This window comes from Cetorhinus maximus, chromosome 11 (genome assembly GCF_964194155.1).
Source record: "Cetorhinus maximus chromosome 11, sCetMax3.hap1.1, whole genome shotgun sequence".
NCBI classification, from domain to species: domain Eukaryota; kingdom Metazoa; phylum Chordata; class Chondrichthyes; order Lamniformes; family Cetorhinidae; genus Cetorhinus; species Cetorhinus maximus.
In genome coordinates this window covers 56414075-56432425 of record NC_135889.1, presented here as the reverse complement: position 1 = coordinate 56432425, position 18351 = coordinate 56414075, and the positions used below count along the sequence as shown (strand labels likewise).

At 46.2% G+C, this 18351-nt stretch overlaps 1 protein-coding gene across 7 annotated transcripts in view; it reads left to right on the top strand.

Moving 5' to 3' along the window:
* The window catches only part of osbpl6 (oxysterol binding protein-like 6), a 200434-nt gene that overhangs the window by 53432 nt on the left and 128651 nt on the right, over positions 1 to 18351 (top strand). For all 7 annotated transcript variants that reach the window (XM_078552023.1, XM_078552022.1, XM_078552020.1 and 4 more), the window contains exon 2: positions 13326 to 13607. In XM_078552023.1, coding sequence (XP_078408149.1) covers positions 13506 to 13607 — 102 coding nt within the window. In that variant the 5' untranslated portion in view covers positions 13326 to 13505. The remainder of the gene's footprint in view (positions 1 to 13325; positions 13608 to 18351) is intronic.

Below are 18351 nucleotides of genomic sequence, written 5' to 3'. Positions count from 1 at the left end.
ATGGAATCTCTTACTGAAGACAAACCAAGTCAAAGCAAAGAAGTCCAAAGGGAGACTACAGATCTTCCAAGTCTGACAAGAACACGATCAGGGAGAGTTGTGAAACCTCCAGACCAATTGAATCTATGATTTGGGGGGTGCTGGTGGTGGGGGGAGGGGGTGGGGGTGGGGGGTGGGGTGGGTGATGGGGTAGTATGTAATTATAAATGTAAAAAAAATTTGGATGAATACTTGGGGGGAGATGTAGTATCATTGTGTTCAGGGTTGAAATGGTTAAAGTGTGGGATTTAAAAAAGAGTACTGCTCACATGATGTAAGATACATCACCAAGAGTTTAGAAGAAGAATACTCATGACTTAGACTGTGTGACACCGATAGTCTTGTATATCTGTATATAGTTATGCTCATTCAATAAATCAGTTATTGTTCAGATATACCTATGTCTCAGCAATCATTCCTTAGCCAGTCACAACCAACATACAACAATGGCCATTGCTGAGGCTGCAGCTGTGAGGAGAGGGCACCTCAGTGGAAATGCTGTTGCCTTCAGGCTGGCCTTTGCCACTGGGAGCCCCTCCATTAGCCACTGGGAGGCCGTAGGATTTCATTGAGTGATCTCCTCACAATATGGCGGCCGGCACTCCCAGTGCTGGCTAAATGCATGTGGAGGCAGAAGTGACCCTTAATTGGCCAGTTAAGTGGCTCAGTTGGGCTCCCAACGGGCAGTCAATCTGCTAACCTTGCTGCTGCCAACAAAATGTTATGGCAACAAGAAGACATTGGCCCCCCCCCCACCCCCAACGCCTTTGCTGCACCATTTTACCAGCTTTTCCACCTCTCAGCCCATCCCCAAAGAGAGGGGAAAATTCTGGCCCATGTCTCCCCTCATTTCAGGTTTATAACAGCTATGCTGTTAATGGCCTTCATATTGTTTGAATCTGGTTACACGGCAGTTATGTAGACAGCCATCAACAAAGAAATAAAAAATACAGTCTCTAGAAGTTTAAATAGCATCAGAACAATCAAAACATTGGTTTAAAAATATTGCAATTTACGTACTTGAACACCTGCTAAGAACACTTGTTTAAAGAAGGAGGATAAGCTCAGGAGGAGTTTTGGCTTAAAGTACTTGCAATTTATATAGAAGAAAATAACTATTTTTTCAGAACATTTTTGTCTGTTAGTTTTACCACCACCATGGCAACTATCTCCTTTACCTAAATTACTTTGATGTCACCCGTTATGGGATAGATCCTAGAACTGAAATATTGCAATTAGCAAAGGGACCCAGCCACAGAGTGTTGACAATGTAAGGTTTCTCAGCTGACAGCAAGGTTTCCAGAGGTCACGCAGCTCCTGAACCAGGCTGAACCAAGCTCAAGTAGTATCTCTTGCCAGATGTTTGCAATGGAGCTGCTCCAGGATGTTTGAGGATGTTCCTTCTAGTTAATCTCATTGAAATTATCTACTGGGTTGAGAGAATTTATATAGGGTCTCCATAGAGACAATGAAGATGATTTAAAAATTTTTAAAATGCTAATTATTTTCTTTTGTAGCTTCTTTCCCTAGTTCTTTCAAGTAAAAGATGGAGCGTAGCCTAGATTTTGAAATTAATCTCATCCATATATTATAGTATTTAACTATATCAAGTTTCAAATTAACAGGTTTTACAAGTGAATAGAGCTTGTAGTGTAACGTACATCTGTGATGCTAAATGATATAATTGTAGCCTCTTCAAACAAATCTGGCATGATCTCTCAGCACAACCCATCAATACATTTTCATTATTTGTGTGTGTATTACAAAGGTTATGCACAAATTCAGAGCACAGAATAATGGATCTGCTGTTACTTTGTGGAGATAGGTATTGAAAAATTATAATTTTAGCGGACCGATTCTTATTAATCTTTTAATTTTAATAAAGCAAATTTTAGAATGGAAGGCCAAGTTAAATTACTTCTCTCCCTGATGGGTTTGGGAGAGTATACAGGATGTGCACACACCCACAACATTCATTTTGGAAAATCTTGTTTATTTCTTTTAATAATATATACAATTTTCTTTTGCCACTTCCGTGAAAAATTACCATTGTTACTTGAATCAGCAACTTGTGTGGGGAACGGAGCAACTTGTATTTATATAATGCCCTTAAATGTAATAAAAGGCAGCAAGGCACTTCACAGAGGCACTATAAAACAAAATACGACACAAGTCACAGAAGGAGATATTGGGGCAGATGACAAAAGGTTTGGGAAAGGGGGTCGTTTTAGTTGAACAGTAGCATTGTGGGATTGTTGCAAGTAATGCAGAGGTCCGGGCCAATGTTCCAGAGATAAAAAGAGAAAATGCTAAAAATACACAACAGAGTTAGGTGGGGAAAGAAACAGACTTAGTGTTTCAAGCCCATGACTGATGAAAGATCAATGACCTAAAACGTTAATTCTGTTTCTCTCTCAACAGGTGCTGCCAGACTTGTTGAGTGTTTCCAGTATTCTGTCTTTTTATTTCAGATTTCCAGCTTCCACTGTATTTTGCTTTTCCATTAATGTTCCAGAGACATGGGCTGGGATTTTCCGTGCCCGCCAGCGTCGGGCGTGTTCGGTGGTGCGATCGGTTTCATGATGGCGCAAAACCAGTTTGTGATTGTCCTCTCAGCCCGCCAGTGGCGGGCCGTGTTTCTGCCATCGGATGTCAGGAACCTCATTGCAATTCATCAGCATATCATCAGAAGGCCCGCCCACCGGACTCATTCCCCCTGCTGGATCGTCCGCCCACATAGAGAAAACACTCCAACCTGTTTCACAACAGCATATAAGCAACGTGCACCTGGTGGGCTGCACGTCGCTCAGGCCTTCAAGAATTGTTTGCCTACGTTGCTTCAGCAGCACTTGCAGTCATCAGCGCCAGACAGCACCACATCACTTTTAGGGAGGCTCACGGGTAGGTCTCTACCTACCAGATCAGCCATGTGTGGGTGGCTTTTCAATGGCTGTGGGGCATAGGTCTTGCTTGGGGAATGGGGAGATGTGGCCTCAGGCAAGGGAAGAGGCTGCAGGACAAGAGCTGTATTGGGGAAGGAGGGTACCCCAGGGTGTGTGTGGGGGCACATGTTGACCTGTGCAAGTAGCCTCAAGATGTGAGGGCTGAGGAGGCAGTCTCAAGAGGAGATGAGGCCAGGTGGACATGTGAGGGTATGTGTGTGAGTATGGGTGGTGATGTCCCTTGAGCTGGCAGTGAGTGAGATGCCAGTGAATGTGTGATGAGCTTGAATGTGTGAGTTTAGAGTGATGAGATGGTTGCCACACCCTGGTTGCCTGGATGAGATCATACATGCTCTATCTGCATTGGATGGCCAACCTCTTCTATGCGGCAATGGCACTGAGCATCGCTGCCATCGCCTACCAAGCTGGAGTGGTAATGCAGCTGGCCCTCCTACGGCCAGAGTGGGGGTAGAGGACATCACAATGGGCCTCCGCAGCATCCAAAAGGCGCTCAAGGGTTGCAGTCGTTTTGCCTTTCGGGGCCATGTCGTCTTTGCTGCAGTCCTGGGCTGGAGGCACTGAGCGTGGCTGTACTTTAAATGTGGTGCCTGGCGTGTTAAAGCGGCGAGAGGATGGCATGGTGAGTGAATGAGAGCCCGCTCACCATGGAAACGGTGTGTTTCCTGGGAATGCATAATTAATGTGGCGGGTTTAGGATGATATGGCTTGAAATCTCGCCATTGCAGCTGGCTGGTAAAATGTCAATTTACCCGCCCGCTACCACACTTAGTGCAAATCTGGGACGATTCCACCTATGGATTCAAATCCCACTATGGCAGCTGCAGGAATTTAAATTCAATTAATAAATCTGGAACTAAAAGCGAGTCTCATTCACGATGATCATGAAGCTACTAATTTATGAATTGTCATAAAAACTCATCTCATTGTGATATCCTTCATGAAAGAAAAGCTATCCTATTTGTCCAACATGTGACTCCAGACCCACAGCAATATGGCTGATTCCTACTGCCTTCTGAAATGGACTAGCAAACTGCTCAGATGTACAGAAAATTTGAATAAAAAGAAACCGGACAGACCACCTGGCATCGACCTAGGCACTGGAAGTGTTATAGGCACAACCTGCCTTCTGACCCTGCAAAGATGATCTCACTAACATCTGGGAACATGTGCCAAAATTGGAAGAGCTGTCCCACAGACTAGTCAAGCAACAGCCTGACATAGTTATACTCAGAGAACCATACCTTACCCAGGGATGGTGATGCAGGAGTCTGTATGTCCTTCCCTGCTGGCAGGACTGACCCATCAGAGGTGGCAGCACAGTGGGATACAGTCCTAAGGGAATGGCTATGGGAATCCTTAGCATTGACTCCAGACCCCATGCATCAGGTCAAACATGGGCAAAGAAAAGACTTTAGATTACAAGCTACTGCCCTCCCTCAGCTGCTGAATCAGTGCTCCTCCATGTTGAACAACACTTAGAGCGAGGGAATAAAATGTATTCTGAGTGGGGTATTTCAAGTCCATCGCCAAGTGTAGCTCAGTGGTATCACTACTGACTGAGCTGACAGAGTCCTGAAGGGCATATCTGCCAGACTGGGCCTGTGGCAGAGGATAAGAGAACCAACAAGAGTGGAGAAAACTAATTGACCTCATTCTCATTAATCTACTTATCGCAGATGTATCTGTCTGTGACGGTATTGGTAGGAGTGACCACTTGGTCCTTGTGGAGGCTAAGGGCCGGATTTTCACCATCAAGGCGGGAAGCTTGAGCCGGGAAATTTGCCAACTCGACAGATTCGTCTCCTTTAAAGGGACCCCTGCCCGCTGTATTTTCAGGCTGGGAGGAAGGGGTGGGATGGAATCGGGCCCTCCACTTCTGGCTGCCGTTCAGAGGGGACCATGGAGGTGGGCAAGTGCTGAGGCAGGTTGGTTAGAAAGCCCATCTTGGTCCTCTGTCCCAGGTATTTTAAAGGCTGTTTGACCCTCTAGACCTCGCCCCTCATACGCCCTCACCCCCATGTCCCCTCCATGTTCCTTCCGTGGATCCCTGCATCCCCCCCCCATCACCCAGTATTCATAATAGAACCAATGAGCCATATAATAAGAACAAATAAAATTGGAAAACCTCAGCAGGTCAGATAGCATCTGTGGAGAGGAACGGAATCAGCAGTGATGGAAGGTGTCATTGACAGTGCTATCAAATTGCACGTACTCGACAATAAACTGCTTGTCGATGATCAGTTGGGTTCCATCAGGGCCACTTAGTTCCAAATCTCATTACAGCCTCGGCCCAAAACATGGACGAGAGGGCTGAATTCCAGAGCTGAAGGGGGAGTGACTCTCCTTGAAGTCAAGGCAGCATTTGACCATACGTGTCATCAAGCAGCCCTAGCAAAAGTCAATGGGAATCAGGGGGAAAACTCTTCACTGGTTGAAGTGAAAACGCCCATAAAGGAAGATGGATGTGGTTGTTGGAGGTCAGTGATTTCAGCCCCAGGATATTGCTGCAGCAGTTCCTCAGGGTCATGTCCTAGGCCCAATCATCTTCAGCTGCTTCATCAATGACCTCCCCTCCAAGGTCAAGAGTGGGGATGTTTGTTGACAATTACACAGTTTTCAGTGCCATACAGAGCTCCTTAGATACCGAAACAGTTTGTGTCCACAAGAAGCAAGACCTGGACAACATTCAGGCTTGGGCTGATAAGTGGCAAGTAATATTCGCCCCACACAAGTGCCAGGCAATGACTATCAACAAAATTAGAGAATCTAACCTTCTCCCCTTGACATTCAGTGCATTACCATCTTGCTGAATTCCGTACCATCAACATCCTGGGGATCACCATTGACCAGAAACTTAACTGGGCCAGCCATCTAAATACTGTGGCTATAAGTGCAGGTCAGAGGTTGTGATTTCTGTGGTGAAAAATTGACCTCCTGACTCCTCAAAACCTGTCCATTATCTGAAAGGCAGTGTGTGATGGAATTTTCTGCACTTATCTGGGTGAATGCAGTTCCAACAACACTCGAGAAACTCAACACCATCCAAGACAAAGCAGCCTGCTTATGCGGCACCCCATCCACCACTAGCATTCTCTTCCTCCACCACTGGCGCATGATGGTAACTGTGTTAACCATCTACAAGATGTACTGTAGCAACTCACCAAGTCTCCTTGAACAGCACCTTCCAAACCCAAAACCTCTACCATCTGGAGGGGCACGGGCAGCAGATGCATGGCAGCAGACTCATGCGAGCACAACCACCTGCAATTTCCCCTCAAAGTCTCACACCATCCTGACTTGGAAATGTATCACTGTTCCTTTACTGTCACTGGGTCAAAATCCTGGAACTCCCTAACAGCATTGTGGGTGTACCTACACCACGTGGACTCCAGCAGCTCAAGATGGTGGCTCATCACCACCTCCTTAAGGGTAATTAGATATCGGCAATAAATGCCGGCCTAGTCAGTGATGCCCACATCCCATGAGAAAAAGAAAAATAAAAATGTGAAAACTATTGGTAAGTTTTCAGATGATGTCATCAGGGAGAAGCATGTCATCAAGAAGTGGGCAAGGTTAGAGGTAACTTTATGGGAGTGGAAACAGAAGCCAGTGCTGATGATTCTCTGTCTATATTAGATAGAGGTAAATTGGAACCAGGCAAGTACAATTCCATTGAAGTGGATGATGATGGAGAGGCATTGGAGAAGAATGGTGTGAACAACCATTTCAAAGGCTTTGTAGAGAACAAGAAGGATGTGGAAGGATAGTTTACCTTTGTCGAAGTTACATAGGATGTCATTTGTGACTTGGCTAAAAACCGATTTGGTATTGTGACAGGGCGAGAAACCTGATTGGAGAGATTCAGACATTGAGTTCTGGGAAAGTTGGGCCAGATTTGGGAGGTGAGAGCATGCTCAAGGACTTTCAAGAGGAAAGGGAGGTTGAAGATGGGGTAGTAGTTTGCAAGGGTTTTTTGTGGAGAGGGGTGAAGATGGCAGATTTGAAGGAGAGAGGGACAACTCCTGAAGAGAGGGAACCATTACAATATCAGCTGACTTGGAAGCTGGGAAGGGAATTTTGGTGACCTGTATTTTCATGAAAATAGGGTCAAGAGAATATGGGTCTGATGGACAAGATGAACTTGGAGAAGGCATGAGGGGAGATGTGGGAGAAACTGGAGAAAGATACAGTTGAAGAGCTAGGTCACACAGGAACCTTAGAGACAGTTTGGCACAGTCGTCTAGGGGAAGGGAGGCAAGGGGCAGAGATAGCTGAATGGATGGTCTTAGTGCAAAGTAGTCCATGAGTTCTGTACACTTATTGGAGCTGAGGGTGAAGGAGATGGGGAGTCGGGTTTAAGAAGGCAGCTCGCAGTAGAGAAGAGAAATCAGGGCATACCTTTGCATTCCAGGATGACCAGCTTTCACAGATGAGAACAGGACCTGATGGTGCTTATATGGCCCAGCCAGACCTAGTGCTGATTGGCTTAAACTAGTTGTCTGCTATCTCTGCTCAATTTCGTGTACCTTGGACTTAAGGGAGCGGAGATGAGGGTGGCATCGGGGTAATGGCTGGGTGAGAATAATAATTTCCATGTGAGCCACCTAGACTGACAACAGAAAACAGTGGCTGTGTAAAGTGAGTTTTTAATATCTCAATTGATGAGCAGAATCGTCAGGCGTGTTCTGCAGCGTAAGCGGACAAAATGGTGAGAAGGCCAAAATTCAGTTTCACAACGTCATGAAAGCAGATTGTGATCGTCTGCTTAGCCTGTTGATGGCGGGCTGCATTTCCTACCATTGGATGTCGGGAACCTCATTGTAATACATCAGCATATCATTATAAGGCTAACTCGACGGACTCATTTCACCCCCGCTAGATCGTCCGCCTGATGTGTTTCATAACAGCATATAAAAGGCGTACACTTGGCACGCTGCACTTTGAGGGGAACTTGGAAGTGAGTGCACAGTAACATTGCGGAGCGCTCGCGAGGGACACCTGTTGGACTTCAAGGCTGAGTCGTATTGGTGGGGTTGGTGGTGGTGGTGCAAAGGCTGCCCTGCGGTTGAGGCAATTTTCGGGGGATGGCAAGGGCTGCCCTGCAGTTGAAGGTAGCGCACAAGCTCATGCTGGGTGGGGGGGCAGGGTTGGCGAGGGAAGCGGCCATGCATTAGGGAAACCTTGTGTAAAGTGATCATTCCTCTGCAGCTGAGACAGTTCAGGCGCAGTCACATTGATATGATTGGAGTCGGGCCTCTAGCTTATCTGCCCACTCATGCAACGCAGAGGCATCAAAGTGCCAGAAAGTGGTCCAGAGTTTTTGACGCCTTGGGTACAGACTGCAAACTAAGGAGCGTTTTAGTGGGCTGCAGAGCAGTTGGACAACTGGGCACATTGTACAATCTCCTGGCTAAAGCTGGCCATGGAGCAGTCACTGGCGGAGGCGCTCACAGCCCCTTGCAATGTCATCATCCCGGTGTGGACCAGTCTCCCCCTTGGTTCAAGCTAACAGTGCAGCCTTGCAGTGCGGGTTAGGAGAATGCCTGCGTCTGAGCTGAGAGCACAGCATGCAGTCTAATGGGCAAAGCTGCCACCAATCGGTCAGGTGGAGTGGGGTGGAGGAAGGTGGGGTTTCGGGCAGCCATGCAGCACACTTTTCTCTGGCCATCCAAGTGGTGGCTAACACTCTCCAGGATGCGTTAAGGGGCTTTCAGACTTAACCAAAAGAGGTTCTTAATACACCCGTGCTAACCCACGCACCTCTCTTTAATCCTGCAGAAGGAGTACATCAGGATCATGAAACCTGGTGAACTAGCTGTATGCCTCGTGGCCTACAGAGAGCGAAGATGATGGAGAAGAGAGTGACTGAGGCGCTGGCTGCGCAGAGTGGGGAGCAGCACCCTCTGGAAAGAGGGGCGGATGGGGCTCCTGCACACGCCACTGAAGAGCCACAGCGCACCGTCACTAGTTGGCGCCTAGCTGGACCCAGGGTCTATAGACACTGCCTTCCATTCCTGCAGATGACGGAGAACCAGTGTCGCCGAAGACTGCGCATGTCTAGGGTACTAGTCGGTCACATCTGCCACCTGCTGCAAGATTTGGCACCACAGGGACATGGAGGGCATCCACCGCCAATGGCTGTGAAAGTGACCATGGTGCTCAATTTCTATGCCACTGGTTCCTTCCAGGGCTTCACAGGTGACCTCTGTGGGATATCACAAGCTTCCACCCACAAATGCATCCATGAGGTCACGGACGCCATCTTCACGAGGGCGCACAACTTTGTACGTTATGCCCAGGACCAGGAAAGCCAGGATGCAAGAGCAGTTGGATTTGCCCTGATCTCAGGTTTCCCACAGGTGCAGGGTGCCATTGACTGCACTCAGGTGCCGGTTAGATCTCCGTCGCAACACATGGTGACTACATCAACCGCAAGGGCTTCCATTCGCTGAATGTGCAGCTAGTGTGCGACCACCAGAAACGCGTCCTGCAGGTGCGCGCACGGTTTCCAGGGAGTGTGCACGACATCTACACTTTCAGTCGGTTACAGATCCCTGAAGTCTTCCAGGGTCCACAGAAGCTACAGGGACGACTCCTCGGGGACAAGTGCTACCCACAGAGGATGGGGCTGATGACACCCGTGTGGCAGCCTCAGACTGCAGCAGAGTGACAGTATAATGAGGCTCATGCTGCAACTCACAACTTGATGGAGCAGACCATCGGGGTGCTGAAAATGAGGTTCCGGTGCCTGGGCTGGTCAGGTGGAGCCCTGCAATATAGTCCACAGAGGGTGTCCAGCATCGTCGTCGCCTGCTGCACCCTTTACAAACTGACACTGCAACAGGGAGAGGAGCTGGCTGAGGAGGAGATGCTGGAGGTCTCCTCCAATGAGGCGGACGTCGACGGTGATGAAGGTGAGGAGGTCCTCGAAGGCAACGATGACGTCCTCGCATTGGCCAGACGAGGCAGGTGCGCTCGGGAGGCCCTCGTAGCTGCTGGATTTGTGGAGGATGATGACGATGACATGCAGTGAGGAAGATACCATAAGATCCTCACATCGCATCTGTGAATGTTTGACTCCAGTCTGGCTTATGGCAGCACACATACCCTCTGTGATAATGCTTCTGTCATAGTGATGCAGTGGAGGCCCTAATAGTCGCTCAATTGCAGGAGGATGATGACGATATCTAGCGAGAACACTCCATAGATCTTGACATAGCCTCTGAGAATGTCTGACTCCTGTCTGGCTGAGGGAAGCTCGCTTGAGCTCCATAATCAGGGTCATATCATAGAGACACAGCCATGAAACTTTAAAAGTAGCCGATTCTTTGTCCGCTTTCAGCAGCTGAGCCCTTCAGGAGCACAGCGTCACTGGCCACAGGTGCTGAAGAGTTAGGAGCCAGTCCCACCTTGAAGGTGCTGAGAGCACACAGAGAGATTGATGGAACTCTGTGACGCCTGGCCATGACATTCTGGCAGCAATGACGAGCACCGTCAAGGTGCAGGCATCAGGAATGTGTCTAGGGAGTGTGAGGCCGGACCATCACTTTGGTCTGAAGGCTGCACAGAGCACAGGGAAGAGGTCCTTGACCAAGACATCTGCCTTTGCCTGATGCAGAAAGGTTTCGCCTCAGAGTGACATGATCGCTGCTCATCAGAACAAGGAGCCATAGACAGGGAGACATTTTTGGGAGTTTATTGACGATAGTAAACATTATGTACAAGTGATTAACACCCATGCCCAGGCTGTGCAATTACATTTTCGAGGTGTCAGCTGTGGCTCAGTTCATAGCACCCTCACCTTTGAGTCAGAAGGTTGTGGGTTCATGTCCCACTCCCGGAAACCAAGAACTGTGAATGTACTCGAAAGAGTTACATGCGATCTGTTGATAACTCGAAAGAGTTACATCTTCTTAACCTTCCTAACCCTGCCGCTAAGTCTTGGTGCTCCCCGGACATCCACAACGGAGGTGGCGGCAGCCTGCTGACTGCTAAGCCCTGTCTGTGATGACCTTGGCAGGTGCCATCTGGAGGGCCGAGACCCGGAGGCCCCCAGTCTGCTTTCAGGGACCTGCTGTGCGGCAGTGGCACCTCCTCGGCCTGTGGAGCTGGAGCTGCTGGGCTCAGGAAGAGGGGATTCGGATGGGCTGGACACTCCCAGAGTCACCTGGGTGGATGGCCCCGGGGTGTGCACCTGCTGATCCTCCTCCCCTGGCTGACTCCTTGAGGAGAAGGGGAAGCTGGAGTGCGATCGAGCTGCCCGGCACCCCTCTCACATACACACTGTTGGAGGCTGACTATGGCGTCAGCGATGGCGTTAAGCCCGCATTGCTGTGCAGGAGTGACGTCCTGGGCCAAGGGTCTCTATGGCAGCCACCATCCTATCAGCGTTGACATCAGTGCATTGGCATGCTGGCGCTATCACCTCAGCCTGAATGCGATGGGCTCCTCCATCTTGTCTTACAATCTGAGGAGTGCAGTGGACATCCCTTCCTGATGTTCCCGAGCTTGCCTTTGCAGCTCCAGCAACTGTGACATGACCGAGTCCAGAGGCTCGTCAATTTACTTGGATTCAGCAAATTTCTGGTCTCCACCAGTCCTCCGAGTGCCGGACACCTACGAAGTCCCTGCCGCTGCCTGCTGTGGATCAGAACATACGATGTGCTCACCAGATTCTGATCCCGGGGCTATTCTAAAGCTAGGTCCCACCGAGGTGTGTGTGTCTGCACCAGTGGAGGTTGTGGATGAGCGCTGTGATGGGACTTCAGGAGGGTGCCTTCAAATTTCTCTTCAGAGGTTTCTTTTGGGCTTAAAATTGGAGGCCGTGGGTCATGGACTCTGTCAGCTGTTTGGCAGGTGTGCCTGCGAAAGTAAGGGGAGATAATTAGTGCATGGCAGTGGCTTGTGAAACAGGACACATCACACACAGCATGGTTGTCTGATGGATGTTGCACTGCTGAATCCTCACTTGGTAGAGCACTGCCGACCTCACTGTCAACACAGGACCGGTCCAGATCCTCGCCAGCCAGCTGGATGGCTCTGTTTTCAAAGTCCATGAGGACCTTGAATTCAGGCATTCCTCCACTGATAAGCGACCTCTCCTTCTTGTTGTGTGCCAGCTTGTCCTGCATGAATAGAGATGGAGAGAGTATAAGCAAGATGCCTGCCAGGCCAGATGATATGTATGCCTGGCATGTGTGTGTGGTGAGTGGTCCCATGGATGGTATGAGGACAATTAAGATGTGTGTGTGAACGAGAATTAATGGTGATGTCCCTTGAACTGACATTAATTGAGGGCCCTGTGGATGTGTGATGGGTTTGTGAGTGTGAGTTGAGAGTGATGAGAAGAGTGACTTACCCTAGCAGAACAGAGGAGATCATTCATCCTCTTGCGGCACTGGGTGGGTGTCCTCTTTTGTAGGGTGTAGGCACTAACGACCGCTGCCACCGCCTTCCAAGCCTGATTGGTGATGTTGCTTCCCAATCTGTGGCCAGAGCAGGGGTAGAGGACATCACGGCTAGCCTCCACTGCATCCAAAAGGCCCTCGAGGGCCGCATCATTGAACCTGAGGCCTGCAATCTTTTTGCCTTTCAGCGCCATGTCTTCTTTGCAGCAGTCATGTACTGAAAGCACAGAGGAGTGCACGGGACTGCACTTTAAATATGGCACCTGCATGATGAAGCGGTGAGATGATGGCGTAGCGGGCGAATGAGAGCCCACCTGCCATGGAAATGGAGTGTTTTGTGGGAATGCATAATTCATGCAGTGGGTTTGGGATGATACGGTGCGAAAAGCTGCCATTGTGGCCAGCAGGTAAAACGTCATTTTACCCGCCCGCTACCACACTTAGTGCAAATTTGGGAGAGTTCCGCCTGATGTCTTACATTCAAAATCTAAACTTAAAAAAAAATTGTGGAATCCAAAATAATTGTCAAAGAATACACCAATGTTGAGGCGGCTATGTCAATTGAGAGCAATGGGCAAATAGTTTCATGATTGCAAATTTGGAGTGGATGCCTACATTTTAGAGGTAGAATAATCTGCAGGTTGTGATTTGACCTCGTGCACAATAAAATGAGAAAGAGTTTACATACATTATACGTCAAGTTACTGTGATTGGTAATATATTTTGAGAGTGAAACGATGACTTGTTGCAAATGATTTAATGCATGTAGAATTAGAAAGATTTTAGATTAACTCTATTGGCTTGTTCTTCTGTTGAATGCAACCTGTAAATTATTTTATGGTTAAAAACAATTCTGTCAATGCCCCCAGGTCAATTTAATTTGATACATTTTATTGTTTCTTTTTTTCTCTTTTAGGCTGAGCTGGTAAACAAAAGGTAGCACTAGCTGCAGAATTCCCAATGTTGTTGTTGTTGTTGCTGCTGTGCTGATTGGAATAATGTCAGTTCGCGTAAAGAAGCCAAGTGGTGATTTCAAAGTTTAAGCGAAGGCCATAGTGCAACTGTTACCACATACGCCAAGCCACCGTCAGTAACCATGAGCTCAGAGGAGAAAAACATGTCGCCTGCTCACAAAATATCAACCCCCACTCATCGGAGTGCATCATTATCTTCATCCTCTCAAAGAGAGAGTAAACCGGTAAGGTAACAAAATAAAACTGCTGCTGACTATACTCCTGTTGATCTTTCAGGTTTTAAAATACTTTGCTGAATATGCCTGAATTTTCAGCTGCTCATGAAATTGGTTCTTGTTTTAAGGTTGTGCATTAGGTACGATGTGTGGTGGGCATTAATTTTGATTAAATAAATTCAAGTCAACAAAATGTTTTCACTTGAGAATAGAATGGAAGAGGAAGTCGTGTAGCTAGGAATGATTAGAACATATTGTACGTGCTAATTTGTACTAAGATTTAAGTGGTTGTACAAAATACGTTTTTCAGAACCCTGAATTTACTATTTGATCCGGCGTTAGAATATTTTAATATTTGTATTTGAAATTTTGAAGTGCAGTATTCTGAAAGCAGTTTTGTTCTTTTATACAATTAATTGTTTTTAACAACTAAAGTTGTAGCTTCATTAAAACTACCAATCTTGGGATGATGTCTGTAGACTATGATGCTCAGTCACCAGACCAAGTTATACTGCTGGCTGTCCCTCAAGCTGCGGCTTACTGCATGTCTCCCACCTCTCTCCACCCCACATTCAGGTATTCAACTCTCGTGTTAAAAATATTGAGGATTATGTTTAGAGAGTGTCATTCCCAGATGGCCTAATGGACTGCTCACACACTTCTCAAGCACAGTTTGGCACTAGAGCTGATCAGTGGCAAATACAGTTAAGAATGGGCACATACTGGCATAGGCATATTGGAGGCATAAAATGGAAGTAAAGTGTACTCTATGGCTGGCACTGAGCTTTCTGGGAGGGGGGGCGTTGGAGTGGAGTGATAGAGAAATGGAATGGACAATTTGGTAGAGGGATGAGATTTCATTCATTGCTTACTATCTCTATTTTATTTAAGATATTGCTAAATTAATTTGAGTTTAAATTCCTAGAGGTCATATTGGAGCTCGACAGTGCCCTTGTCAGTCTACAGCTTTGATACTGTGTTAATTTCTGGTAGCTGCAAGAGGTCAGCCTGTACCCTAGAGGCAGTACACTGAAGAAAATTGAGGGTGACAATGTGACAGAAGGATGACTTGATTAGGTATGACTCTTCAACTTCAATGGGATGCCTTGCGGGATCATATAGAGATATATAATGTACTTATAGGCAAAGGAAAAATGAACCTGAAATAATAATTCTGAGATGCCAAGGGTACAAGGGCATGAATTCAAGGATGTGAAGGGAAATGATCAGATAGCCATAGGATCAGACAATATTTTAGCACAGAAAGCAGCCATTTGGCCTGTTGTGACTGTGCTGCTTCTTTGAAAGAGCTGTCCAATTTGATCAAAATCCCAGTTTTTTCTCCATAACCCTGTGAATGAGTTCCTCCAAATATATGTCCAGCTGCCTTTTGAAAGTTCCAATGGAAGTGGATTCTGCCACTCTTTCAGTAGCGTGTTCCAGATCTTAAAAACCCTCTGTGTGAAAAATTCTCCTCCTTTTTCCTTTTTAGTTCATTTGCTAATTGTTTTAAATCTATGATCTCTGGTTACTCACCCTCTTGCCAGATGAAGCAATTTCTCCCCACTTGCTTTATCCAAACTCCTCATACTTTTGAAAACCTCTATTGGGCCTCCCCCAAACCTTCCAACATCTAAAGAAAACAATCCCAGCTTCTTCAATCTCTACACACAACTGAATTCACTCACCCTTGGTATCATCCTGATGAACTTCTCCTATACACTCTTCATGGCCTTGACACCCTTCCTAACATCTGGTGTCCAGAATTGTATACAATGCTCTGGCTGAGGCCTAACAGTGACCTGTAAAGGTTTAGCAGAACTTCCTTGTTTTTGTATTTGATGTTCCAATGTGGCATGATAATAAACCTTAAAAATAGATCAGAAACATCCAAGTATTTCATATTGCTACGATCCGGTTAGGGACCATTGTGATTTAAAGAAGAAATCCGAACACCTAGCGATTAACTGACAGATCTATGCTGCAAGATTACACAGTTTTAAACAAAAAAACTTAATTGTATATTAAAAAAAGAATTAGACTAAGTAAACACTATTAACTTAAACCCATGGGGTTCCCTTATCTTGTAAAATCTTTTAAGGTTTATTCACTTTTCCTAGGACCCATTCAAAAGATATATTATAGCGCTCCAGAATTTACTTTGATTTCTCTTCAGTGTTCCAGCTATTCGCCAAGGTACAAGATTTCATGGGGGTCCTTCCTTGGCTACGTGCAACTCCAGTTTCTTTACTGACCTCACGACTCAGGATTCCACATCTCCAGCACTGGCCTCCCTCTGACTCCTGCACAGTAACTTAAAACATCAGAAAACACCCTTGGTTTCCAAAAGCCCCCTGCTATGGCTTTAAACTTCAACCAAGCGATTACTTCCAGAACTCCAACTCTAGATTTCTTCCTTGGCTTTCAGCTAAGCAGATCTTCCCATTGTTTTTCCCCTTTGCAACTTTGCCTTATATTGAACACCAGCTCTCACTTGCAGGTTGCCACATGGATGATAGATGTAGCATTTACTCTACTTCAGGTGCAGGTCTGGCTTTATCTCTCAACTTAGAAGGAGCTACAAGCTACATAAGACCCAACGCTGACAGTCTGTTTGCTGCTTTTCAAAAAACATAACCAGTCTTGCCTGCTGGCTGTGCCCTGACTGGGTTTCACAGCAATAAGCTCAAAACAAAGCATCTCACTAAACTCCACTCCTTTCCATGGGAGTACGGCACTCACAAATGCAAATTAACTATCTTTTAATTCCAAAGCTTTCCTTATCCTGGGAGACCACATGAATAATTTATCATTTACTGGAATAACTGCAAACATTGTGTCTCTAGTTCTTTAGCTAAGTAAACCCAGCTGCTTTTTTATGATCTTGCCTTTCTGGCTGTTAACCTCTTAAGTCAACATGGCCCCAACTTTTAAGTGTAATAACTCCAAGCTAGTTTGAATTGGATTTACTTCAGGATTATTGCCAGTTTCTCGATCAGGATTTTCCATTTATCTTACATTTAACACTTTAACCTCTAAACTATAAGCTATAGTCTAAAACATGAATCAGATATTCACAATAATATGCTTTTTTTTTGACCACTTAATCAGCTTGCCCTTCCACCTTCAAAGTTTTGTGAATATGTAGCCCAGGTCCCTCAGCACCACCAGCAAAATAGTACCATTCAGATTATACTGCCTCCCCATGTTTTTCCTCCCAAAGTGCGTCACTTCACACTTATCCACATTAAATTGCATCTGCCATATGTTTGCCCATTTCATTAGTCTGTCTATGCCCTTAAAGTCTCCTACTATCCTTCTTGCTATATTTTTTATTTTACCAAGTTTTGTATCATCTGTGAACTCTGAAAATGTCATTTACCATATAACAAGTAAAGCAATGACTTTAACACTGATCCCTACCTACATCTTCCAGTCAAAAAAAATCTGTCTCCACTACTCACTGCCTCCTATCCCTCAGCCAATTGCACACCAAGTTGGCGTGGAGACAAGCTGGTTAGAAGGCCACCTCGGTTTGCCAACACAGTATTGCAGCTCCCAACATTATTTAAAGGCACCCTAAACCTCACCTCTCACCTCCCTTACCTTTCCACCCACCCCAATGGCAGACCATGCACCCTCAGATTGCCCATACCACCTCTTATGCCCCTCGTATCCTCCATGCCACCTCAGATCACCCATGCCCTCCCATGTATCCTCCATAGTGCCATGCGCAGTAAAGACACGTAATATTCATAACTTTAAATATGGACTGTATTCATAATTTTCTAGAAATGCCTTTTTTAAAAATGGACATAAAAAGGCTGCTAAGATTACCACCGAGGGTCAGGTGACTTTTACAATTTCAACACAGACTACCTCAAGTCTCCGGAAAGTTTTGAATGACCATGGGTAGAGTTCCCCTTTGAATGGACATGCCAAGCCGAAAACCATCTGTGGAATTCACACCTATTGCTTGTGGATTAATTCAAAACTCAAGATCTAGGGACTTCCAGATTCCCTGGCTCGGAAGTTAAAATTTAACAAAGAGAGCTATAGAGGAACCAATTCGTCATAAGTAAGTGTGAAATAACCCCCCTCTATTCCCCATTGTGTAGCGATGACTTCTAAATCATTCTGGGTGGACGATAAAAGTATCGGTCTTGTGATCGAAGCTGTCTTCAGATAACAAATCTTTTATTCAAGAACCAGAGAAAAGTCAGTCTGCAAACAACAATTGTAGAGAAAGCAGCAGAAAGGGCACAACATCTGTGCCTTTAAAAACTAGAGACTGTAATATCTTAAAAGCTCCAAGCCAGTTCCTTTTCAAGCCCACCAGTACAAAAAAAACCAACCTCCCTAGTAAGAAGATTATACGTAACTAGCTTTGTGACCTGCTGAAAATCCATCTCTTCGAGGGAATCCTGACATAACCCTGATATACAACTTGGGCTATTGAATTCACTAAACTACGCTTCAGGAGTAAAACACCTCCTTTGTCAGGCCTGCAACACATACTTTTTCCCTAAGACAAGTCAAACACGTGAATTACAAGCTACCCCTCTGTGTATGACTGCTAAATGTACACTATTCTCTTTAACTAAATATATGTGTGTGTGTGTGTGTGTGTGTGTGTGCGCGCGCGCGCGTGCCGAGTGAGTGAGGTAACATTAGACTTCCCGAGTGAATGTGTAAATAAATAATCCTCCTTACCCAAACCCACAAAAGCTTACTGCTGATTATTCAAATTGAT